The sequence below is a fragment of the Phascolarctos cinereus genome, unplaced genomic scaffold, assembly GCF_003287225.1.
Source record: "Phascolarctos cinereus isolate Bilbo 61053 unplaced genomic scaffold, phaCin_HiC Scaffold_3;HRSCAF=262, whole genome shotgun sequence".
Taxonomy (NCBI): Eukaryota; Metazoa; Chordata; class Mammalia; order Diprotodontia; family Phascolarctidae; genus Phascolarctos; species Phascolarctos cinereus.
In genome coordinates, this window is record NW_027555736.1 from 230,059,395 (window position 1) to 230,085,461 (window position 26,067).

General features: G+C 41.3%; 1 protein-coding gene across 1 annotated transcript; it reads right to left on the minus strand.

Moving 5' to 3' along the window:
* DCAF4 (DDB1 and CUL4 associated factor 4) lies at positions 1-24,402 on the minus strand. Its single transcript, XM_020986369.2, is given in 15 exon segments — positions 1-1,022; positions 2,406-2,520; positions 3,426-3,602; positions 4,626-4,723; positions 4,862-4,960; positions 6,485-6,564; positions 9,944-9,993; positions 11,217-11,360; positions 13,173-13,200; positions 13,202-13,273; positions 16,574-16,656; positions 18,592-18,749; positions 19,405-19,502; positions 21,655-21,757; positions 24,081-24,402. Coding segments are annotated over 14 exon segments (1,497 nt in total). The 5' UTR covers positions 21,756-21,757; positions 24,081-24,402; the 3' UTR covers positions 1-828.
* Positions 24,403-26,067: the final 1,665 nt, after the last annotated feature.

Sequence of the window (26,067 nt, forward strand, 5' to 3'; positions counted from 1 at the left end):
TAACGGCAAAGATATATTTTTATTTTTCAGTAGCAAAAGAATTTATGAAACTTGCTGGCTTAAAAATACTTCCCATTTATTTTAAGCACTGTAAATAGTTGTATGTTGCTATATTTATTGCTCAGTTAACAAAAGAAGGAAACTTTAAAGCCAGTCATAATTAAAAAAAATTTTTTTCCTTTCCAAAGCTCATGAAAGATAGCGGAACAAATATCTCAGACACTTATATAATGTGTAATCAAGAAGTCTAAACTGTTACCTATCCCATAATGCCACATCGTATTCTTTAGAGACTATAAGAGGACTATCTTTGACTCTCTTCAAGTCTTGTTTACTTAAAATGTCTGTAGAAATATCATTGTGGTTGTCGTGATAAGGCATGTGCACATACCTTGGGACCCAGACACAGATTAACTTCTAACTCGTTCATTAGGTTCAAGGAAAGGTTTCTGATCAATAAGAAGGAAAAACCTTCAATCAATCCTTTCAGTGCTTGGAAAGTCTTGTTTACTTTTTAAAACAGAATGAAATCTTCCAAGGGAAGGGAAACGAGCACCTTTTATGAAAAGGATTTGCACACTCCTTGAGCCCACGAATTAGACAACACATCCGTAGCTTTCCCACATAATGCAAGACTTATAACCTAAACCCAAGAAGCTAAGAAGAAAAGAATAAATTTAAAGCACCCATTGAAAATATCCTAGCAAGAATGGCAACAATATCAGTATCATCAGACCTACTAATGAGTTTCTGTTTAATCTACTTGGTTAGATCTCCATTCCATTAGGCTAGGATCTACTATGTTTCTTTCTCTGGTCCAGTGCAAACTCAATTATAGGAAAAACAGTAGAGATCCTGTCGAACAGCCAAGAGCAATCCTGGCACTCCATGGGGGCCCCCAAGATGGGAAGAGAAAACCACACTGGGGATGTCTTCCTTAGAGGATGGGTATGGGGAAGGGATGGTTCTGAGCAGATGGGTATCACAAAGGCTCCATATCCGTGTATAGCAGTCCTGCCCCACTGAAAAGGGAAAAAAGGATTGGTTAATGATGGGATGCTGAGCAGGTGTACTTCAACTTCTTCAAGATTCTCTAGCACTAGCATATACATGTGAAAGAGTGTAGAAAACACAAAAATATTATGCTTTCTAAACAATGTTCTAATATAAGTATATTGTAAGGTACCCAAAGTGATAATATATATGTCTCTGATAACTCTGTAGCTCAGGAGACTTTAAGAAGCTTGGCAAACTAATGCAGACCACTAGACTTTTCTGAGTCGCCTAGACTTGCTCTCTTTCTGCTGGGCCAAGGATCTGGTATCTTAGGTGAGAGAAGGGGTATAGAAGTACACTAGGGGACAATCCAATCAGGGTATAGGTGGAGAGGAGTTTATAACCAGCAACCCCCTGGTCTTCCCTTCTTTATCTGCTTTTACAATTCTTCCTCAAAATTTGAAGGGTGGGTCAGTTTCATTCCTTGGACTTAGGAAAATAAACAAAATGGAAAATTTTGAAGACTTTTTCCACTACTGCATATGTATTTCTAATTGCAAACAAGCTAATTCTCCCTAAAGCCTCATTTCATACAAAGGCTCAGTTTATGTCTCCAGGGCTCACAGTTCTTGAAGAATGTTGTGTTATTTATTAGGCAAGTATACAAAAACTGGACATCCTGCAATGTGCACACCATTTGGAAGTCTTAAGAGGAAATACTTTTGGAAGATAAGCACAGTGGTAGCTTACTGTATTACAAGAGCCTCAAATCTGGTTTTTATATACATACCATCTTGAAACCCTGTCCATTAGGATTTACTTATCAGAAAGAACTTGCTTTAGAATATGGACTCATAAAGATTATGTTAGCAGCAAGGGTCCAGGGTACAGTAAGTTATTAAACTTTTCAAAATGTCTTTTGGTAGCTGTAGGGAGCAAGTAGCATTTTTTGGGGGGTTGGAGTGTGGTGGTGGTGAATCCCACAGTAAAGTATACCATGGGTGACAGCCTTGAGTCAGGCAGACCCCAAATCCAAGGCTGTCACGTTTCGTCTTGTTCTACCCATCTCATGTTGCTATCTATTTTGTCTAAGAAGGTTTGCACAAATTCCTCCTCACTATTTTTCATCTTTCTCTTCATTACTGAAAATGTGCCTTATATAAGTCCATCATGACTTTTCCTCCAGTTTGTTCTGGTCAAGCTTATGTACCCAAGCGACGGTCCTTGGCTCTTTATCACTGACGTGTTGTCTCCAGCTAATCAGTGGAGACTACATGAAAAAAATGATCCAATAGAACGGAATCTCACATAATAAATCCTACATGATATTCCGGGATAACTTGTGGCTGGGGAGGGGCTGGTCTGTTTTCAGTTGACTCCCTGTATAGAAATGTGTCTTTCCCACATACCTGCTATCACAAGTCCTTCTTCCTCATGTACATGCAGGGGCAGGTAGGCATATTCATTATTGTGACCCTCATATTGTTTCACACACTTATTTGCTCTCAGGTCCCACAGCTTGATCTGTGAGTTAAGGTCATAAGGAGAAAGTCAAAAGGAAGCACCTACTTTACGAGGAATATCAGACTACAAGCTTACCTTAAGAGTAAAACAAAAAGCCACATTCATATTGAGCAAGGCACAGGCAGCGCCAGAGTACCCGGGCCTACCGATTCCCATTCTCCAGTCCCCAGGCTCCTCTTCCTCCCATCTCTCTCTCTTTAAACTCTAGGAAGCATAGCCATGCTCATCTCTGCCTGGGGCAGAGCACCAAAGCAAGGCCCCTAAAGCTCAGCTGACTAGATTTCTTCTGCTTCCTAAAAACCCACCACATGATAGCTTTCTTGAAAAAATTTATTGAGTAGATGAATGAAATGGTCAGTCTTGTACTTTTTTTTTTTAAGGCAGTTGGGGTTAAGTGACTTGCCCAGGGTCACACAGCTAGTGTCAAATGTTTGGTCTGAGTCTGGATCTGAACTCAGGTCCTCCTGACTTCAGGGCCAGTGCTCTATCCACTGTGCCACCTAGCTGCCCCCACATGATAGCTTTCTAATGGATCTCTTTTTCCTTTACAAGCAATCTGTCCCAAGTCCAAAGATGGAAATAAGGTAGTCTCCTTTTTCTAAGTGGTTACCCCCTGTGCCTGGGGTCTGACTAGGGTCCAGACTGGGCCTTAGACACATTAACTGTGTGACCCTAGGGAAATCACTGAACTTTGGCTTCATTTTCCTCATCTGTAAAATGGGGATAATAATATCTACAATACTGTAAGAAAGTGCTCTGCAAACTTTAAAGTACTATATAAATGTCAGGTATTATCAATTGTTTTCTTTGAAGCATGGCACTGCTAGTAAAGCCCTTCTACCTGGGTCCCTCAGGATCTCAATCATCCAGCAGAAGCTTGAGAAAAGCCAGCTTTGCTTTTGTACCTTCCCAGACATATCTGCTGCCATCAGGTGCTGCTCATCTTGTAGGACCCGAACAGATGTCACAGCTGAGTCATGGAATAAGCGGGCAGCTTTCCAGCCATGGCCTTTACGACTTCGGTGACGCAAATCGATAGCGAAGATCTCACCAGAGCGGCAGCCATTGAACAGTACAGGGGCCTACATACAGAGGGAAGGAACGTCTATGCTGAGTCATTACATTAACATCTATTACCTGCTAGTAAATGAACCACAACCACCATCCAATTCCCATGCTTTGATATTCACAAATTCAGGGTGAAAGGGATGTGTGTGTTTGTCTCTCCAACCAGACATGGCCCTACATAGCCCATTCCCTTTGGTCTCACTTGAGAACAGTATGCCATTACCAACTTCAACACTGCTGTCGCCAATAGGTCCTTTAGTCTTTCATATCGTTACGTACAAGTTTGGGGGTGGGGAGAAGGAGGAACACTTGAGGATGGGGCAATGGATATGCAGTATTAGAGAGGATAATGGTTCCATTATACCACAGGAACCTAACTGGGAGATGAGGAAGAGCTGTTAAGATACTTTCCTTATTGCTCTCAAAACATTGTAGATGAATCTCACAAGTTATTTTCACTATATAGTTAATTACATCATTTTCTTATAGACAGAGGTCAGAAATAGTCAAAACCATGAATGATGACTTCTACATTTAAAAATATACAAGCTTAAGTAGTTTATTAATGTTATTCATTTACAAGTTTTTCCAATTATTTGTGCTGCTATATAATCGATGTACCTATTCAGTTTAGCCACAAACAAGAATTCACTGAAAGCCACACTTAACTAAGTGATGTTATACCACCAGTAAGCCAGATTTGATTAAGTTTGCACATCTTCTGCAAAGTTAATCTGCTAATACTTGAGTTATTTTAAAATTCCCTATAAAATGGGGAGTGATGGTAGAGGATACACAGGTGACCACGATCATCTTTTCCTGAGTTTTAGTTAACTACCACCTGAACTCCTGATTAGACCTTTTCTTTCTTTAATTTACAGTTCTCAATTCTCTCATCCCTCTCTCCCCTACCCACTGAGAAGGAAAGAAAAAAAAGCCCATTACAAATATGAATAATCCAAAAAAAAAAAAAAAAGAGAAGAAAAAAGATGCTTCAATCTGCACTTGATTAAATCACTTTTTTAGCCTCAACCAACCTGGATGGCAAACTGTTGTGCCAGTACATCACTGTTGGTCCCAAATGTCTGCCGATGACCAGTCACTGCATTGGTTACAAGGACTCTTCTTGACAAGCCTAAGGGAACATACACACAAGTGATCTTTGGGACCCTTCCACCAGTTCAGGCTGGTGAAAGGTGAAGATAGGGAGAGATTCAGCCTTCTACTAAATCATTCCCTTATTGTAGGTTTTAAGGAGCAGGTCACAGCTCACCTGTACTGAAGCAATTATTAGCCTGAGCATTCAGGCACCATGCACAAGACCAGGCAGTGGAGATCTTAAAACTGCAAAGCATACCAGGCTGGTCTCCTGCTACACTTAAAAAGTTTAAAAAAAAAAAAAGGAAGATAATTTGTGAGAATCTTTTTAGGTAGGCAGACATAAAATAACATGTTAGTAGAATTCTGTTATTTCCACTGCAGTACCTATATCATGTTGTCACATTTCCCACATATCCAGGAAACTTCAGAGATTAGCAACTACTATCCATAAATTATGCTGTGCCAGGTTTTCTTGTGGCTAGGAATAGAACCTTTCTGCATCTAGGTCTTAGGAAACCTGCAAATATATTCACATATGGGTGGAGTCCATGCCAATTTTTCTGAACGCACAGTTTTAGAAGGGGAGTTGGAAGGTTTATCCCCAGTTTCCTTAGCTCTGATTCACAAGATGTTTGGAAAAACAAATAAAACAATAACCCAGTTAACATTTATAAAGCACTAGTATGTGCCAGGCCCTATGCGCAGTGCTTTATAGATATCTCATTTATCCTTGGAACCCTGGGAGATAGGTGCTATTATCTCCATTTTACAGATGAGGAAACTGAAGCAAAGAGAGGTTAAGTGACTTGCCCAGGATCATAACAGCTAGTGTCTGAGGCCACATTTGAATTCAGGTCTTCCTGACTCTAGGCCTGGTGCTCTATCCATTGTGCTACCTTGCTAGCCCTAATAACTTCCTAGAAGGAGGCAGGAGTGCTTTCAGGATTAAATGCTTTCAAAAAGCCAGCCTATACTTATGTTTTTTCTTGTACAGACCACCTTTGCTTGGAAGAGTCTGATGCTCCCACTAATAAAATCAGGAGGAGAGAATTTAGGTCCAACTAGGACTCATTTTGAGACCAGCTTAGGCAATCCCCACTTTAGGATTAATGTATCTGGAAACAACCATAACACTATCAGCTTTGTCTCTAGGGGGTTGGACAGCCTGTGTTTGATTCTCAGCAGTAAGCTAAGCTTACTTTTGGCCTTGGGGTTTTGTTGTTAAACCTTTGCTAGACCTAAACCTTGGGTACATCTCAAGGAAAAAGTCGAGACACTTTGTTGGTCTTAGCTTCTATGAAACACAGAAGTGTGAACAGGACTACTGATCAAAGGATAAATCAGAGCCCAAACCTCAGTATTTTTTAAAGTAGAAGAAAGGACCTCAAAGATTAACTGGTCCAACATTTTAATTTTACAGAGGAAGAAGAGCAATTCAATTCCACAAATGTTTACTGAATACCTGCTATGTGTAAGATAGATGGAAATGAAGGCTGAGAGACGTCAAAGGCATGGTTCTAACTGGACTGCACACTTAGGATTAGAATCTAGGTTTCCTGTGAGGCAATATGATACAATGGAAAACAGTGGATCTGGAGCCAAAGGACTTGGGTGTCAATCTGCTCCCTATCTGTGTGAGCTTGGGCAAGTCCCTTCATCTCTGGGCCTCAGCTTGCTCATCTGTAAAATGAGGGCTGGACCAGATGAGCTCTAATCCTATGACTCTCTACTTCATCCACTGTTGTTCTAGCCCTGCTAAAATACGAACCCACTCAAAATCAAATGAGCACTGTACCTGGCCTGGTGTTGCTGAACAAGGAGGCAGGAAGTAAACTGGCACAGCCTGGAGTCTCTGCAATGCCCATGAGACACAGCCTGAAGAATGACATTAAGGATAACAGGAGGAAGAAAGGAATCTCTTTTGGGAAAGAGTGGGGATGAATGTATTCTTCTCCACAGAACCATGAAGCCTCTGGACCTATAAACTTTTCACACAGCCACCTAGAGCTGACTGACCAAGAACACGTTTCTCCCTTTTCCTGCTTAATAGGGCAGCTAGGTGGCACAGCGTATAGAACGCCAGGTCCGGAACCTCAGATGCTTACTAGCTAAGTGACTATAGGCAACTCATTCACCCTGTTGGCCTCAGTTTCTTCATACGTATAATGAGCTGGAGAAGGAAACTGCAAACCACTGAAGCATCTCTGCTAAAAAAACAAACACCAAATGGGGTCACAGAGTCGGATGCGATCGAACAGACAAAAGCAACTGTTTGTAGCCACCTCTGTTTAAATTTTTTTTTTCTAAATGAAGACTTGCCTTCTCTCCCACTCACCTCTCTTTGATCCCTTACAGAGAAAGAAAAAGAAAATCCCCACTGCAAACACATATAGTCAAGCAAAACAAATTCCCACATTGGTCATGTCCAAAACAGACCTGTGCCTCAATGTGCGCTGAATCCATCACCTCTACCAGGAGAAAGGAAGGCTTTTTATCACACGTCCTCTGAAACTGTGGCTGTTCACCATCAGCCAACTATCCCTAAACTCACCAGCCAACAGATGGGTAGGAAGACCCAAGGATACCAGGAAAGTGAGTGTTTCACACAGGCCAGTAACGCTATCTTGATTTCTTTTGGGCTTTAGGAAGATATAAGTCTGAATAATTAAATCAATGCCACCGAGTGTGACGGACTGAGAAAGCTTCACCTAAATAACTGGGTATTTCTCTTGGGTGATGGTAAGTATGACCTGGTAAATGCCTCTTTTTTTTTTAACTTTTTTAACTTTACTTCATATGCTTTAAGGGTAGCAAACAATGTTATCAACAAAAATTTTTTTTAAGGCAAGATCTTGCCAAATAATGAATACTAAACTTAGCAATAGCCAGGCATACCTAGAGATGTGATATGTATGCCACACTGCCTTACATGATAAGCATTGTGAGATCAAAACCCATTAGGTACTTATTTCAGAGACAAAGATAAATATTAATAAGCAGCTGAATATCCTGTAGCTAGCTGGTCATGTAAGTTATATATAAATCTTGTCCTAGTGTTTAGAGTGCAAGAAGTTGGAAGAAAACCTTTACCTGTCCTCTGTTTCCTGTAGCTGGGCTTTTAGAACACATAGTTTGGTAAGAGCATGATTTTCATGAGGCTAAGGGGTGTGGGCTTAATCTCCTCTATATAGCTCAGCACAGTAACTGCAAAACGTGTGCCAAAGGTGGTAGTGGGGGTTCAAGATCAGACTTTGAAGTACAAAACTACCAGTGCTATTTGCACAAGAACTTAAAGGGCACACATGGATGATATATCCGAAGTATCATTTCTGTAGACAAAGGAGATGACTTCACATGGCCTTCTGCTGAAACAGAAGGTGTACCTAAAACGACCACCAGAGGATACTGGGAGACTAGCCATCGGATCAGAAGGTAGAGGATGGGAAGGAACATCAGCATCAGTATTTTTGATTCTATTAAAGCCTAATACGGATCATATGTCATTTTCATAAGAAAGAAAGCATCTTAAATGAAGCTGAGAAGCTCGGTTTGTTTTTTTTTCCTTTTTGCTCTGCAAAGATCTTCCCTTCTACATAAATATTTTTTTTACAAAAATGGGTAAATTTCACAATAGAAGAGCATACTTATATAAAAAGGTGGGTCTTGCTTTAAAGAAAGCCTCTCTACATAAAACAGAATTTGCACAAAAAAAACCATTGGGAATTTTTTTGTTTACAAAGAGGAATTATAATTGGATTTCTCTGAATTCTAATCTAAAGTAAATCTAAGGCAGGAGCTGATTTATAAAAGCATATTCATACAACATTTTAGCAACACTTATATATACAGGGAATAACAGACCTGACTCATTATGTGACTGGATATATCACAGATCAAACTTTGTCCTGTGAAATATAACTACTGAATATAATCTACAACATGTGCTAGTCCTGTTCCAGAAAGCAGCATTAAAAAAAAAAGGTTCTAAGCACTTTGTTACATCCTCTGCAAAGGTTCCCACTGCTACCTCCACGTAGGAAGGGAAACACACAGAAGGAGAGTCCCTTCAAAACAATGTTGCTCCATGGTATAAACAGGAAGGTTATCACTTGGTTGATCACACAAAAGTAATGGAAATTAAGTCAGGTGTTCATTATAGCGAATAGTCTTTTTCCTACTCCACAAGCCACTATGCCAGGTATCACAACAGCAGAGAATGTGAGTTTAACTTCCCAGCTGTTGTTCATCTGTTTCAGTTGTCTCTGACTCTGTGACCCCATTTAGGGTTTTCTTGGCAAAGTTACTGGAGTGGTTGGCCATTTCCTTCTACAGCTCATTTTACACATGAGGAACTGAGGCAAACAGGGTTAAGTGACTTGCTCAGGATCACACAATTAGTTAAGTATCTGAGGTCACATTTGAATTCAGGTCTTCTTGACTCCAGGCCCTTGACTCTATCCACTTCGCAACCTACCAGCTACCTCAGTCCAACCGGTGCTGGACCATGACAATACTTTCCTTCCCAACATCCACAAGTAGATATCCAAGTAGTCACACAGACATCAAGTGAGGAGGAAACAATGATCTCCCAAGGAAATCAACTGGGAGACAGCTCTGTTGGTTAAGTTTTTTTTCTTTATATCAAGCCTTAATCTGCGATATGCTGCTGTTCCTAATTCTGACCCCTGTTGTTATCGTTCACTTTTCTCCTTGGTTCCCCTAACCCTGCGGGGAGGGCAGCTGCCTTGAACCTTCTCTTTTGCTGAAACTCCCGGGGGCAGGGGCAAAGGAAATGGAAGGTGTAAAAGCTATGGAAGGGAAGATCACGAAGAATGAGTGTGATAAGGCATCTCTCTATGAAAAATAAATCCTCCATGTGAAGATTAGCTCTCTTTGCCATTTTCAATGTTAATTACCTGCTTCTTTTTGCAGAGGCTTTGATGCTTTTATCAGCTTTCTTTTTAATTCTAAACAAATACAAGCCTTCTTGGATATTTATACTCATTTCTCAGGGCACAAAATCTTCCTCGGAAATAGCGCCTAGCTTGCTTGCTCCTTCTTATACCCCACGAGAATTCTCTTGCTCTGAGTTCTATTTAGATGTACCCTTCTCTCCGAAGAGATGCGATATCTGAGCAGTGGCTTAAGCTCCTCCAGTCAGCCTCTTATTTAGGCACCAACACCCTCACAGATGCTGTGTGTTTGCGACAAAGGGCAGCCTGCCACCCAAACTCCTTCACTTGTTGAAGGATACAAAACATGGGAATCTGGATGAGTCAGTGAGGCCCAGCATACCGAATTTACCTGGTAAGGAAGCACACAGCAAGAATGAAGAATCAGTTATGACTACTGCTTGGTAACTTGTGGTAAGGGCATGTTTCCTAAAGTCGCAGAAACAGGGACATATGTTGGTTGTCTTCTTCCTCTTCGCTGGTTAAATTCCATGCGGCTTTATAACACGGGAAAGGCCCCAGTGACTTTAACTACCAGGCAGAAAGGAGTTCTCAAGCTCTATGCAGCTTTTATGTTTGTTGAAACAATAGAATATAGTAATCCCAATAGTTATTTGTGAGTAAGGTCACTGATTCCACCTTTTGCTTTCACATGGGAGCCAACAGGTCTAGAGAGTAAAATCATTTGTGTCCTCTCCCCAGTAAATATCAGCAAAGCAGGCTATCTCCCTATGATACTTTTCCCTTAACATTTCAAAGAGGGAAAAGATCAGGGCTTTCAAGCTATATATAATTCTTTAGTTTTGAACGGGGAAAAAAATCACCATCAGATGCTTTGAACATAACCTGAGCACCGTATTGCTGTATGTTATTTCACTAGAATAACAAGTGAAAGAAAGAAAGAAAAAGAGCAACAAAATTTCTCAGGACAGGTAAACTACAGGGAGATAACACATTTTATTTCAAATAATTCCCAAACTTAATTTATTCTATATACTACCAAAAAGGGGGGTGGGGGGAGGGGAACATGTGTACTATCACAACAGTTTATTGATAGCACTCAGGAAGCCATAGCTGGAAGGTTTAAAGCTCAGCTTTCTGTTTTAGTTTTACAGAAAAACCATGAAAAGAGAAGGCTCATTATTCTACTGCAAATGGCTCATCTCTTCCTCCATCCTCCCAGCTCTACAACTAGGAGAGATCCTTGAATAACACTCCTCTTCCTCTCCCTCTTCCCCTCACACCTTATCCTCTGCGGCTCTTAAACCTAGTCTGGGAAAGACTGCCTTGCATCCACCTGAGAAAACAGTCATTTTCTCTCCCTAAATCACCAGCTGCTGAGGTTGCTTCTCCACAATGCAGTTACTCAGGATCTCAGAGTCCCTTGGAACAAAAAAGAGACCAAGGAGTCCTGTACCTTCCCTTATTCTCTTCCACCATCTTTACACCCCAACTTCTCTTTGGCCCCTCCAAGTGCCAGGAACCACTTATTTAGATCCAAACTGGGATATGGAATTACTAGAGGGAGAAATGGGAAAGGAAAGGTCATACAGCTGGTAGCAGTCAATGACCTACCTTGCGGTTGGTAAAGTAGAGGTTGTCATACATTTCCACAGTGAGAGCCTTGGTTCCTAAACCACTAAGGCTGATGATGCCATACTTGCAGCCTCCATGCTCCACATCATTGACTGTGAATACTCTCTCTCGGGCAGTGTCAGCCTGCCAAAGTAAACCACATGCCACTTCAAAGTATGAGTCAGGGTCAGCTGTGAGGGTCATGACTGAGCAACAGCTAATTTTTCTCTGGTCCACTGCCCCTTTAATTTTTCTAGCAAGATACTGTCAGCTAACTCTAAGAGCAGAAATCGTTTGGACCCTCCCCTCACCACCCCCAAATGCAGCTATCTTTGGGGCAATGCTGACAACTGCCTGATCTAGCAATTCACCGCTTAGAATGGACAGGAAGGACACTACACAAAGGGGACATGTATTGGAGGTAATGCTACCAGGGAAACTGAGTTCAGTACTTGAATCAGAACTGGGTCTAGAGGCAATAGTGTGGCTGCTTCAATTTCTGTAAAAAGTGTGCCTCAGGAAGGATTACTAGTGGTTGGGATCTGATCTCAACTGAAAAATGGGACCTCTGCTGACAAACAGCTATGTCTAAACTTCTTCTTTATCACTGAGTTTAAAGGAAGGTAAGATCTACAGAATTACTAGCATTTCTGATGAAAAGTCACCGAAGAACCCTTCAACTCAGAACTCTGCCAAGCAGGTTTGTGTAATGTGAGGCACTTGCTCAAGGCGGTTAAAGTCTGCCTAACACACATGGCAAGCAGCAGAGATGACTTTTCTATACCATACTTGACCTGGTTTAATTGAAGAATATCAGAATGGGGGACCCTGGATTTTTAGCTTAGATCCTAGTGTAGCAGGACCAAGCAAGACTGAGAATAATTCATGTCTTTTACCCCCCCAGAAAAATAACGACATGACTACACAGTCTTTTAAAAGCTTTAGTCCTGACACCAGTCTCCCTAGAGGTATCACCTCCGACAAAGTTATAAAATCCTCCACTGTGTTAAGTACCTGTGAGGGAACAGGCATTGACCCCATTGGGTTATTCTGTACTCCAGTCTATCCCTCCCACTAGAAGAGTTCTCTCTCCTTAATCATCCAAGCCTCTCCTTTCTGCTGCTGTCTTTTTCTTCTTCTCACAGCTACCCTTTAATAAAAAGGAAGGAGAGGACTTGGGTTGGACAGCTCCACTTCATAAGTGTCTGTAGCCTGTCACACTCATGAGTCAGGTCTTCTAAACAAGTCCTTCTTCCCCTCCCAGGTGTTCTTCTACTAGTCTCCAGAGCCACCCAGGCCCCAAAGACTGCTCTATTCTTTCTAGGAGTACACATATGTTGTGGAGGTGAGGTAGTACAGGAAATGGTCTCAAATCATAGGGAGAAGAGTTCTTTCTACACGGCAAATGAAATGGAGGGATGCCTCAGAAGATGAATGCCTCTGTGTACACAGATCATGCCAGGTACATTCCCTGGACTCTCTTGGCTCCTGATGCACACGAGCTCCAAATCTGGCCACCTTTAGCTTGGAACATGCATAAAATTCACCATCCAACTGAGGAACACAACACCTCAAAGGAAAAAGAATATATTATGCTGAGCTGCTCTTTACACACGTGGGGGCCCTAATGCAAAGTGACGGAGCAGAAGCGATGGGTGGATTCCTGCTCACAGTACATTCTACCCTGCCAGGACGGCACCTGCCATTTTATATACAGCAGGAGCTTAAAATAATCATAGTAGTAATAATGATATTATTTTTATTATATTATTTATAATAAAAGCCACCCATTTCTGTGACAGTTTGAAGCCAAAGTTAAAAACCAATATATTATGTCTAGTTCAAATAGCTCCACCCCAGAAGATCCCCGCTACCTACTCACGAGAAACAAATAAAGGCTGACCCGTGGAGTGTCTTGGCACAGCTAATCTTTATCCTTAAACATCTCCAACTCACCACTATGAGTTTAAAGGGATCAGTTCCAAACAGAGGAATCAGGGCTCTGAATTTCCACCTTCTTTCTCTGCATGCAGTTTACACGTAACTCGTGGACTAATCTGTAGGGGGCAAACAGGAGGGGGGTAGTAATGACTAAGTGGTGAAGAAAATTCAGGATGTGAGAAAGAGTAAGTAGAGCATAAGAAAAATCTCTATTATTTGTTCCTTTCCATACTGTTCTTTAAGAATGGCTTTAAAGGCAAGATTCTAAATACCTCAGCTCTAATAATTTTCATTCCACAGATATTTAGGCAACTTCCTTTTATACAGCACTGGGCTTAGGCACAGGGAGATATAAAGTTTAACTTTCCAAAATCGTCGAAAAGATTGAACATATTAAAAGGGATTTGGATGTTAAGAAGAAACCTCCAAGAGCTCTGAATCCTAACTCCAGTACTGCTTTCTGTATACCTTAATCAAAACCTTGAAGACACCCTTCCTCATTCAAAGAAAAAGTTCCTACTCTCATCTCTGGGATTGGGTGATTTTCTTTATGTCTAGAGACATATCTACCTGCTTTCAAGCTAAAGCAAGCACATTTATACCACCAAAATTATCCTTTACTACTTCTTTGGGGACTTTTCTGAGTCCTTTATTGTTCAGAAGATTGAGAGATCTGAATCACGGAGCTGAAGTAGGAAAAGTTGTTTTTCCTAAGTGGTCTCTTCTCTTACCTTTTTAATTGAATCTCCTTTCATGGAATAGTTAGTAGTAGAGGGATAAAACACAAACACAACTGCTTGTAGCAGTGAGAAAGTCATAAGGCAGAGTTATATGGAGTCTGAGCAGAAGGCTACTGTAGTTCAGGGGAGATGCAGAAAGGCTGCATAGCCTTTCCATTGTGTAATGGAAACAATGGTTTAACTGGGCTTTAATGGACAAACAGTTATTCAGCAAGTGAAGGGGGGTGGTGGAGCAAGAGATAGGATCTAGGAATATGTTGTCGCTAGAAGGTATTTCAGAAACTGACATCTAGTGTTGTGAAGCAACTTGATGAAGGTCATAAAGGTTAAAAAAAACATCAAGCATTTATTAAGCTCCTACTATGTGTCAGATAAACACTGTCAGGTGTTGGCGATATGAAGACAAAAGAAAAACAGTCAAGCAGCTGGAGCTTACAGCCTAGCTGGAGGAGACCACACACATGTATCTAAGTGTATACAAATACATACAATGCCCTGCAGACAACAGTAAAGGCTTTCTGTAGAAGGCTGTATTTCATCTGAGCATTGAAAGAAATCAAGAATTTTGTTTTACCATCAGCCACAGATTTCTTTACTTTAAACTTGCTAATCAAACTTTCAGTTACAATATATGTGGCAAAAAAACCAAAAGAAAACAGAAAGATCATTAAAACACAGTATCTGCCAAAAGAAATTAAGAACTTTAAGAGACAGAGGGGAGAAGGGAGTGCATTGTGGGGATGAGGAAAGGTGAATGCAAAAAGGAACAGGTGGGAGACAGAGTGAATAAAGAACAGAGTGAAGAACAGGCCAGTTTGGCTGGATGGGGGTAATGTGTAAGACACTGCGGAAAGCAGGCTGGGATGAGGGGTAGGAGGAAGGGCTTTAAATGACATAGAGAAGCAAAAGAGAGGCACTGGAATTTACTGAGAAGGGAAATGACATGGCCAGACCTTTGATTTAGGAAGACTTTGGTAGTCACATGGAGGATGGACTGAGGTAAGGAGAGGCTTGAGGCAGGGAGACCACTCAGGAGGCTAGTGGAATTGTTCAGGTTGAGAGGTGATGGGGGCCTGAGCTAGGATTGTTTATGTGTGAGACACGTTGTAGAGATCTGGCAACTGATCAGACACGAGAGTGGGGTTGGGTAGAGAGGTGCGTGCAAGTGAGTAGTTACAGATGACACTAAGTGGAGAACCTGGGATCAGAAGGACAGCAGTGCCCTGACAGGAACAGGAAGTTGAGGAGAGGTGAGTTTGGGGGAAAAGATGAGTTCTATTTTAGACATGTTGAGTTTGAGACACCTACTAAACGAGATTCAGTTTGAAATGTCCTCTAGGCATCTGGTGACGTAGGGCTTAGAAACTCAGGAGACCAGGGCTGGATATATAGAACTGGCGCTCAGCTGCACAGACGTTTTAACTGAACCCATGTGTGTGATGAGGTCACCAAGAGGGAATGTGAAGAGGGGAGAGAAGAGAAGAGGGCCCAGGAGAAAGTCTTAGGGCAAGACCTGGACTAATGTCTTTCAATTCTCAATTCAGTTTTCTTTCTGCCACACCGAAGCTGGCTATTTTTCACTTGTTCATTGGTTCCGGGATTACAAGCTTTTTTTAATAATGAAGGACAGAACTCTAAAATTTGGGTTTGAGAATTTTCTCCTTGTATCACCACCCAGAGTTAATAAGTTAAGGGCCTTATTATACAAAATTTTATTTGCACAAAATTCCAATATAACTGGTACAGGTAATTAAAACAAACAGCCTACCTTAATGAGAGTATCTCTCACCTCTTCCATCAGAAAGAGACTGCCACCTCCACAACTTTCTCATAGTTCACTGCCCTCCCAATGTGTACTCAGAACTGTGCTATTAGGGAAGACATGATTGGAGTACATATCCTCACCCCAGGTATCGGATCGTAAGCTTTTGGAGGGTAGGTTACTGGGTCATACCTTTGAGTACCTTGTGCAAAAATGGTATTTAGTAAGGAAAGTGTATCCCCAAAGTTTTAAAGCTTAAATAGTTTAAAACTGCACTAAAACTTTGGGGATACTTTGTATTTGTTTCACTGAATCACAAGTAGAGGGGCTGACTCACTTGTAAAGCATCTCAAACGATGCTCTTTCTCACTCTCTCGTGCAGAAAGGCTGAAATGGGTGCTGATAACATCCTAGTTCTAGAATATCTTTTTAGTGTATCACTTCTAGAAAGATAAGCTTATTTTTAATATTGCAAACTGGTAAGGAGAATACCAGGAGAGTAGGGGAAGAAAAAATTCATTGTAATGAAGTTCTAGGACTTGCCAATTTCACTAAAATATGAATGATTTATCAGTACATAAATTATTTAACAGTAACTCATAGACTGGCCTCCCAAAATAAAAGATTTTTATTTTCATCCATGTTTAATTTCTTTGCACTCTCTCCTTTTTCCATTCCCCTCATGCAAGGATATCTCCACTCTCCAGAAAAGAAATAACTCCCTTGGACTGACTTAAACTCTCAAAGTGAAGGCTCTTGTGAAGGATCCTCAAACAGTTATCATCTGGAAAGGTTTGTTTTGAAACAAAGGTAATGGAAGAAATCAGAGTCAGAAAGGACTTCAGAGATAACATGGTCTAACCTCTGTGCCATTAAAGAAAACAGAAGAAACAACCCAAAGAGGCATGTCTTACCGGCAATAATTGGTACAGTAGAGTAAACCCAACTGCCTCTTATTCAACAAGGGTAATGGATTCAATCCAATTCTGGTTGTTTTCTAAGGGGAAAAAAAAAAAGAGAGAGAGAGAGAATTTGATGAAATTTTATCTAGCATAAAGGTGAAGGGTGACTATTTTCTTCTAAAAATTTAAAATTAATTATTTTTTAGTTTTCAGCATTTACGTCCACAAATTTTTGAGTTTTAAATTTTCTCCCCCTCCTTCTCCTTTCCCTTCCCCAAGATGACATGCAATCTGATATCGGCTCTACTTATACATTTATATTAAGCATATTTTCACATCAGTCGTGATGTATAGAAGAATTAGGACTAACGGGAGGAACCACAAGAATGAAGCAATAAAACAAAACAACAAAAGGAGAGCAAATAGTATGTTTCCATCTGCATTCAGCCTCCATAGCTCCTTCTCTGGATGTGGATAGCATTTTCCAATATGAGTCTTTTGGAGTGGTTTTAGATCCTTGCATTGCTGAGAAGAGCTAAGTCTATTGCACAACATGGCTGTTACTGTGTACGATGTTCTCTTGGTTCTGCTCATTCCATTTAGCATCAGTTCGTACAAGTCTTTCCAGGTTTTTCTGAAGTCCACCTACTCATCCTTTCTCATAGCACAATAGTATTCCATTACATTCATATCCCAAAATTTGTGTAGCCATTCCCCAAATGATGGGTATCCTCTCAATTTCCAATTCCTTGCCACCACAAAAAGAGCTGCTATAAATATTTTTGTACATGCGGGTCCTTTTCCCATTTTTATGATCTCTTTGGCATACAACCCTAGAAGTGCTATTGCTGGGTCAAAGGGTATGCACAATTCTATAGTCCTTTGGGCATAGTTCCAAATTATTCTCCAGAATGGTTAGATTAGTTCACAACTCCACCAACAATGCATTAGTGTTCCAATTTTCCCACATCTTCTCCAACATTTATCATTATGCTGTTTTGTCACATTAGCCAATCTAGTAAGTGTGATGTGGCATTTTAGATTCTATTTTTTCATAGACAGCTTTAATTTCTTCCTCTGAAAACTGCCTATTCATATCCTTTAGCCATTTATCAACTGGGGAAGGACTTGTATTCTTATAAATTTGACTCAGTTATCTATATATTTTAGAAATGAGGCCTTTATCAGAGACACTGGTTGTAAAAATTATTTCCCAGTTGTCTGCTTCCCTCCTAATCTTTGTTTCATTAGCTTTGTTTGTGCAAAAACTTTTCAATTTAACATAATCAAAATTATCCATTTGGCATTTCACAATGTTCTCTATCTCTTGTTTGGTCATAAATTCCTTTTTTTTTTTTTGCGTGTGACGCAACTGGGATTAAGTGACTTGCCCAGAGTCACACAGCTAGCAAGTGTTATGTGTGTGAGGCTGGATTTGGACTCAGGTCCTCCTTACTCCAGGGCTGGTGCTCTATGCCACCTAACTGCCCCTTGGTCATAAATTCTTAAGGAAGACTATTTTCATCCTTGCTAAGAAAGCTCATTACAATACATTTTTAGGTTATCAGGGCTCATGATTTAGAGAACATTCAGCACAACCTCCTAATTTTATGCACAAGGAAACTAAGACCCCAAAAAGATTAAATCCCTTGCCTAAGGATCATACAGCTACCTAGGGGTAAGGCTAAGAGAACTCTGGTCTCCTCACTCTCCACTCAGTGCTCCTTCCGTAACAGAACTTTGTAGGTCAAATAACAGGATTATAGCTTAAACTTTACAAAGAGGCAACTGAGGAATTTCTAGTCTTTCCCTTCTATCACAACTCAAGAAGGTAAGCCCTAGAGCATCTCCAGTAGTGAGTAATCCCATCCTGAAAGAAGATTGTTACGTGAAAAGGCATATGGGTAAGTCATTTTTTCAGCAACTGGTAACACGTATGTCAGTGTGTGTGTGTGTGTGTGTGTGTGTGTATGATGGGAAAATATCACGAGAATAAAACATTTCATTTTGTACTCCTGGCTAATGCCCACCTTTTTTTGCATATCCTCTTCCTCCAAAAGCTTCAGTCTTCTGCTCTCCCTCTCCTTGTACTGGATGATCTCCCTTGTGAGGGGGTTGCAGTTGTTATGTCCAGGAAGCAAACGGAAATAACGATTCTTTTCAGGATCAAAGTAAAATCCTGGCAGTTCTTTAACCATGTGAAATGAAATGAAATTTGAATTTTAAACAAGACAAACTGACTGACTTAGCAAACAGCTTATAATGCCATTAGATCTTTTCTCCCTCCTGCTTAAGTCCATCTTTTTTAGGATGAAAGAAAACAGAGTTGCACACTGGTCACTAGATTGAAAATCTATAAAACATTATTGAAAGTCTATAAAACACCAATAAAGCATTAAATACAGAAGAAAACCAAATGAAGTTCAGGGGCAGCTAGGTGGCACAGTGGATAGAGCACCGGCCCTGGAGTCAGGAGGACCTGAATTCAAATCTGGCTTCAGACACATAACACTTTGTAGCTCTGTGATCCTGGGCAAGTTACTTAACCCCAATGTCTAGCCTAAAACACCCCAAACAGCCCCCCAAGTTCAAAGTGGATGCAAATGGCAACTTTAATACTACCTTGTTAAGTTTAGTATGTGTTTATAAAACCAAAGTGATAGGGATCACGGGTTCATGTACAATCCTCTCTTAAAAATTCCAGCTAAAGAAGAAAAAGTGTAGCCTGAACAGGAAAAAAAAAAACCCAAGTTGACTAGCTGGGATTTTTGTTTGAATTATTTCTTGCAGGAAGGAAAGCAATCAACAGAGAGGTCATAATCGGCACTTGGCAACTGCCTTACCTGGCACTGAAGAGCTTTCATTTGAGCTGGAAGCTGATGAAAAACCTCTAGTATTGCTGTCAGAACTCTGAGGACTATGAGATGTCTCTGCTCCATATCTGTAAGTATAAGCAGCTATGGTAAATTGGAAGGTCATGCTTACTTGCTTCAAAGGGCTTTAATTTACTAGTGTCCCAATACCTCTCTGCCTATGATAATAAATACAACTAAACTAACATTCATATCAACTTGTCTGGTTATTTTGCCTATTTTCTTATGGAAAACTGAAGTTGCAGGCTTTTCTCCTAGCACATACTCAAAATATTCAGGTAATATTTCTGTTTACCTTTCTTTTTTTTTTTTTAAAGATACCTGTTTTCAGAGTAATTCTCATTTTTCTGAGCATCAATGCATTTTGTGAAGTCATTTGAAATTTTCCAGTTGCAAACTACTCCAAAATGTCACAGAAACCCATTCCACTAAGAATGTCAAAGCAGTTCTTATTTGTCACAAAAGCAGCAATTCTACACCAGGTAAATCCTGGTCTTTGTCTTCTTTGGTCTAGTTTTACCAAGCTTTTCTTGGCTATTCTCTTTTATAGATGGGGAAACTGAGGCTCAGTAATGAAGCCGTTTGCTTCAGGGAGAGAGCCAGAATGAAAATGTATTGTTTTCTAAGTTCCAAGCTGCTTTTAACAGCCATCCACTTGATTTCTGTTAAATTACAAGCTGAAGGCAGGGAGGCAGCATGGTATAGGGAAAAGAGCAATGGAATGAGTCAGAGGACTGAAAGTCCTAGTGGCAGGCCAATTCACATCCCTCCCTGGGACCCAGACTCTTCATCTGTAAAATAAGGGTGGTAGGACTAGATGATCTTTCAAATTTCTTCCAGCTTTAAAATTCTATGAGTTTATGAGAAGATGATAAAACAAAAAGCCTTATTTAAGAATTGTGGTTAATTGGGACAGTTAGGTGGCGCAGTAGGTAGAACACTGGCCCTGAATTCAAGAGGACGTGAGTTCAAATCCAGCCTCAGATACATAACACTTACTAGCTGTGTGACCCTGGGCAAGTCACTTAACCCCATTGCCTAGCCAAAAATTAAAAAAAAAATGAAGAATTATGGTTAATTACATCATAAATATAAAGTACACTAAAAACTTGTCCCTGCCCTTAGCAATAATGAAGCCAAGGAAATGAAGACTCTTTTTTCCCTTTAAATAATGGCAATCTGGACAACTACAGGTAAAATATCTAGTTCTGTATTTTTCCAACTTGTTCTGTGATGAGAAACAGAAGAGACAGGTTTTACATCCCCTTTTCTAGTGACTTTAACCCTTGCCTTTTGTAGCCCCAAAAGATGTCTGATGGTCTATTAGGCTTACATATGAAGCCAAGTGAAAATACTGTGTGAAAAGGTCTTTGTCCCAAGGACACCCAGGTTACTCCATTATGTAAATACTGATCAATTTTTTTATACAAGTGTTACTCATTAGCATGCTTTTGAAATTTCACCATGGGATTGATTTGGGGAGGCTACATTATTACATTAACTGCCTGTGGATATGCCTATTATTGTTGGAGAGAAATACTTTAGCGGGGCTGATACTTAACATACATTGTTACCAACTCTAACATTAAGGATCTGCTCTTTCCAAGAAAAGGAGTGTGGTGGGTGGAAATGTTCTTAAATTGATTTGATTGTTCCCTCTGGGAATCTTTCAGAAGGAGGTGTTGTGAAGTCTGCCTTTCCTGCCTCATGACCAACATGCACACGTTTATTGACATAAAAGACATAGGACTATCTGTACATCTGAGCAAAGTGGTGACTTCAAGCACAGTTACAGCCCCTTCCGTAGCAATCAATTTTTCTTTACGACAGAACTGGGTGGAATGAGTGGAAACAGACAAGTGAATGTATCTGGGTTTGGTGATGCCATTCAACTCTTGCATTACATGTTTATGCATCTTTCTTTAGGATAATTCTGCCTGAAGGGCAAAGATCTTACAGTCTTTCCCAGACCATTGTTGAATGGATGAATTTAGGTTCCTAGAAGATTGTACTACTGGCTGTAAAATAACAAATACTTCTAACCAAGAAAACTTCTCTGAAAGTAGCTAGTGTAACCTTTTTTTCTAACTTCTTGTAGACAACAGCTACAGCCTAAAGAAAAAAAAAAACACATTCCAAATGCAAATAAGGAGCCCAGCACTATCCTTAAGGACTGAAAAGAGACCTGGGACAAAAGCTGACTCCCACCATTATACCTGCCTTTCATTAGAACTTCGCCTTCTGTTCCAGCGACACGCACTGTTCTGCCGGTAACTGTTTCTCCCATATTTCTCCCTGCTGTATGAGCTTCTCTTCTTCATTTCTGTTCCAAGAAAGAAACAGACACTGTGAGTACCTGACATCATGTCCATGGCACACCTTATGCTCATACTGTCATCTTCCTTCACCCCCATAAGATGTCTGGATCCCTGATCTCTAACCTGCTCCAACATTATCTAGAGAACTGGAAACACTTATAATGGAAATGACATAATTAACAAATTATCCACAATGAGATAAGCAAAGCATGAACAACTGAAATCCACCCATAACTCCCAAACCTTTTCCCACCCTCACCCTTAGGCTGGTTAAAGGAAATGATGAGTGAAATTACAAAAGGTAGGCAGCAGAGTGGGAATAAATACAAAAGATAAAGATAACCCACAAATCAACCAGTTCCTGAATACATGTGTATATTAACATATATGTAAGGCACTCTGAAAGTCTTAAAGCACTATATAAATGCGTAGCTGTGATTGTTATATCATTATTTTAAAAATATTATATTATATGGTATATATATTATATGTAATATATATGTTATTATTTTTCAAGTGGATTGTCCTTCACGTAAGAACAGGCCTTTACGTGCCTGCAATTTACAAGGCACTACGATGGGGGCATCCTAATATTTCAACGGATTTGTGATCTTGCTGAGGTGGCTGCTTCCTTCATCGATGCAGATCACAATACATCTAGGTTTGCTTACTTCATGTAATTCTTTTCCATATTCTCCCCAAGCTCTCCTATAGGGCCCACCTAACACGTTTGGGGCCTCCTTCAGGTTCTTCTCACAAGAGATCATGGATTTAAAGCTCAAAGGGACATTAGAGGTCACTGAGGTCAACTCCCACAATTTAAAGATAAGGAAACTGAAGCCCAGAGAGTTTAAGTGACTTGCCCAAGGTTGCACAAATACTAAGTGGCAGCTCTTCCCACTATACCACACTCTTTTTAAAGACAAGTTTCTAAGTCTACATTCCTAAGTTTGCTGTCGTTTAGTCATTCTTGGCAAAGATACTAGAGTAGCTTGCCATTTCACTCTCCAGCTCACCTTACAGATGAGGAACTGAGGCCAACAAGGTTAAGTGACTTGCTCAGGGTCACATAGCTAGTATCTAAGGCCAGGTTTGAACTCAGGAGGATAAATCTTCTTGTCTCCAGGCCTAGCGCTCTATCCACTGCACCTCTTAGCTGCCCATTCCTAAGTCTATACCACAGCTCTATAAGAAGCAGGTATTACATACACAATCCCCCTTTTACACTTAAGAAAGGTTAAGTAATTGAACCTTGAATGTTAAGGGCTAGGTGCTTTACAAATATAACAACCGTCCTGTGAAACAGGTCCAATTAAAACTCTTATTTTACATTTGTTTATAGTTGAGAAAACTAAGGCAGTGGTTAAGTGACTTGATCAAGATCACACAGCTAATGTCTTGAGGCTGCAATTGAACTGAATCCAGGCTCAGCACTATATCCACTGCGTCACTTAGCTGCCCCTAAAGAACACAGTTATTAAGTGATCTGAACAGGATTCTTCTAATTCAAGTCAACAAACACTTCCTATGTACCATGTACTCTACTACCCTCATACAGCAAAAATCCAAGAATTAAAAAATCTGTACTGACTGGGGACCATCTTATGGCTCCAGCTGGGGGAAGAGCTTTCTTAAATGAAGGTATTTGCTGAAATGAACTTGGAAAAGTAATCCATCCAATATTTATTAGGTGTCTTGTTATATGCAAGCTACTGTGCTTGGCACTGTTAGATATAAAAGAATGACTATCAAGTCCATTATTTCGTTCCTCAGTCCAAGGCAGTATCCCTTTGCTGTCCATTTAAAAGGGGGCTCCTTATGAATGTGGTAAATAAAATCGGAGAGATGAAGGGTGAGGACGTGGGTCAGCAAAATGACCTTGGGGCAGCTAACTGCGCCCCGGTCAAGCTCGTCCAAAGCGAGCCCTGCCGCCTAGGTCGAAAAATAGCAGACTAGCTTCACCAGGACTTGGTTTGAACTTGAACTTGGCCCGCATGGTCTTTTTTTTTTTTTCTTCCAGGAACTTGAGCCGTCTGTTTGCCCTGGTTTGTTTTGGGGTAAGTTTTCTGGTTCAGTTCCCGAAATCTCCCAAGTAAAAGCGTTAATCAGGACCTTTCAGACCCCGCCCCCTCTCGCCCCGCCCCGCCGCCTCCGCCGAGGTCCTCTTCCAGACCGTCACCGCTCGGGGTCGAGGCTGTTCCGGTTTCCGACAGCCGCGCGTGGGCGCGGGGCCAGGGCTGGGGAGCCTCTCCCTGCAGGAAGCAACTCTCAGCGTGGGGAAGGAAAGACACAACAAAAAAAGTTCAGCTCCGCGGCGCACCTGCTTACCTGCTCCACCACTCCCGACGTGGGCCCCACGTGCTCGCTCCCGCCTGTCCTACGCGGGAATTCTCTCCCACGTGCTCCACCCCTCCTCCCCTGGACTGGACTTTCTGGTCTTTCCTCCCCTCCCCCAACGTCCCCCGCCTTCCTTCTCCTCGCGTCCCAGGCCCTGCGAGGCGGGGAAGCAGGTGTAAGTCCCGAGAGAACGGCAAGGGGCTTGGAGAACCGGGCTTACTGCCTCCCACGAACCCACCAGGGCTTCAGACGTAGCGCTTCCCGCAAACCCCCAGAACCTAAGCCCGAAAAGGAAAGCTGACGGGGAGCTGGGGGGGGAAGAGACAGAGGGAGCCCGGCGCCAGCCAATCCCCTGCTAGGGACCCGCCCCCTCCCGAGGCCTCTCGTGGATAGGGCAACTCTTGCCTTATCATTGGTTCTCGCTGCAGTCAATCAGAGTCCTAAGCGCCCGGCTGAGAGGAGCCGGGTGGGCCGGGCCAGGCGGGAGGGGTGGAGGGGAAGGGAGTAGGAGGAGAGGTGCTGTCACATGACAAGGAGCCGGGGCTGACGTGCAGAGTCCGCCAGTTCTCGAGTGTGGATCGCGGTGGGTTGTTGTGCCACAGGAAGCTAGAGACTGTCCCTTCCTTCCTCTGTTATTTAATCCTTTATTATGGCTTGCTGATGTAATTTATGTTTTCTGTCACGGCTATTTCCGGAAAGTATTTGAGCAGCTTCACAAGTTAAAACGTGGATTATAAATGGACTATTAAATGAAAAGTAGCTGGCTGTGTTCGCGTGCCTGGGGACCCCGGGGGTCTCCGGTCCAGGCGCCTCATCTTTAACAGGAGTGTGCACTAGATCTCTTCGGTCCCTCAGACTTAATTAAAGGCTGTGTAGTGCAACTCTAGGGTTGTATGATTAAAAAAAAAAGCTGAAAGGAGAAGAGAAGTCTATACTCCCTGGCTCCTGAGGTGAATTAATGAGCGAGGTGGAGCTTTTCCTTGAGCCCTGAGCTCCCTGACAGCCAAAGAGAAACCCCCTCCTCTCCCCCTTTTTCATTGATAGATAAAAGGAAGAATAGAAACTGGTCTGGAGAGACTGACTTTGACTTAGCCCTGCATCCTAAAAGGCGTCTAGTGTGGTGGCTGCATGGACAACGCAATGGTTTATTTTCAACGACGTTAAAAAAAAAAGTTCTAAACTCAAGCACGAAGTAAAACGAGCATTTCCATATGCTGAGTTGAATGGGAAAAGCAGATTACGCACGAAGCTGGGCATCTCTACCTACCAATTACGTTTCCTTTTAAGTCTATAATAAACTCAACACTTTAACTTTCAAAGCTGTTCTATTCCTTTGTTCAGTTGCATATTTCCAGAAATGTTGGTTAAGGAGACGCTTTTGATATAGATGCCTTATGAAAGATGAGGACATATGAAATCTTAACTCCCAGAAAGAATTTTTTTTAAGGGATCTAAAATGCTTTAGTCCAGGTAAGTAACTTTCTGAAGTTCTCGTTTAAATGGGATTAAGTGGGAAAAATTTGTAGCAAGGATTTTTAACCTTTTTTTTAAAATCACGAACCCCTCTGGCCATCTGAAGGGGAGGCAACCTTCCTCCTCTCAGAATAGTGCTCTTAAATGCATAAAATAAAAGACATTAGATTTCAGAGGAAATATACGGAAGTACAATTCTGAACATATTAAAAAAAATTTGTGGACCTCAGGTTAGGAAACTCCTGATAGAGGAATAGTTAACATGCCCATTAGGCTCTCTTTGTGATAGAGGGATAGTTAACATGCCCATTAGGCTCTCTTTGTGATAGAGGGATAGTTAACATGCCCATTAGGCTCTCTTTTTCACAAAGCTTGCGCTAGATCACAGTCTATTATTTCTGGTTGGATTATTTGAGCAACGCTTAAAAAGCCAACATTTGATGTTGTTGATTAAGTGTAGTGAGCCTGCTGTTGTGTGACTCCAAGCAAGTCATCTCACCACCTT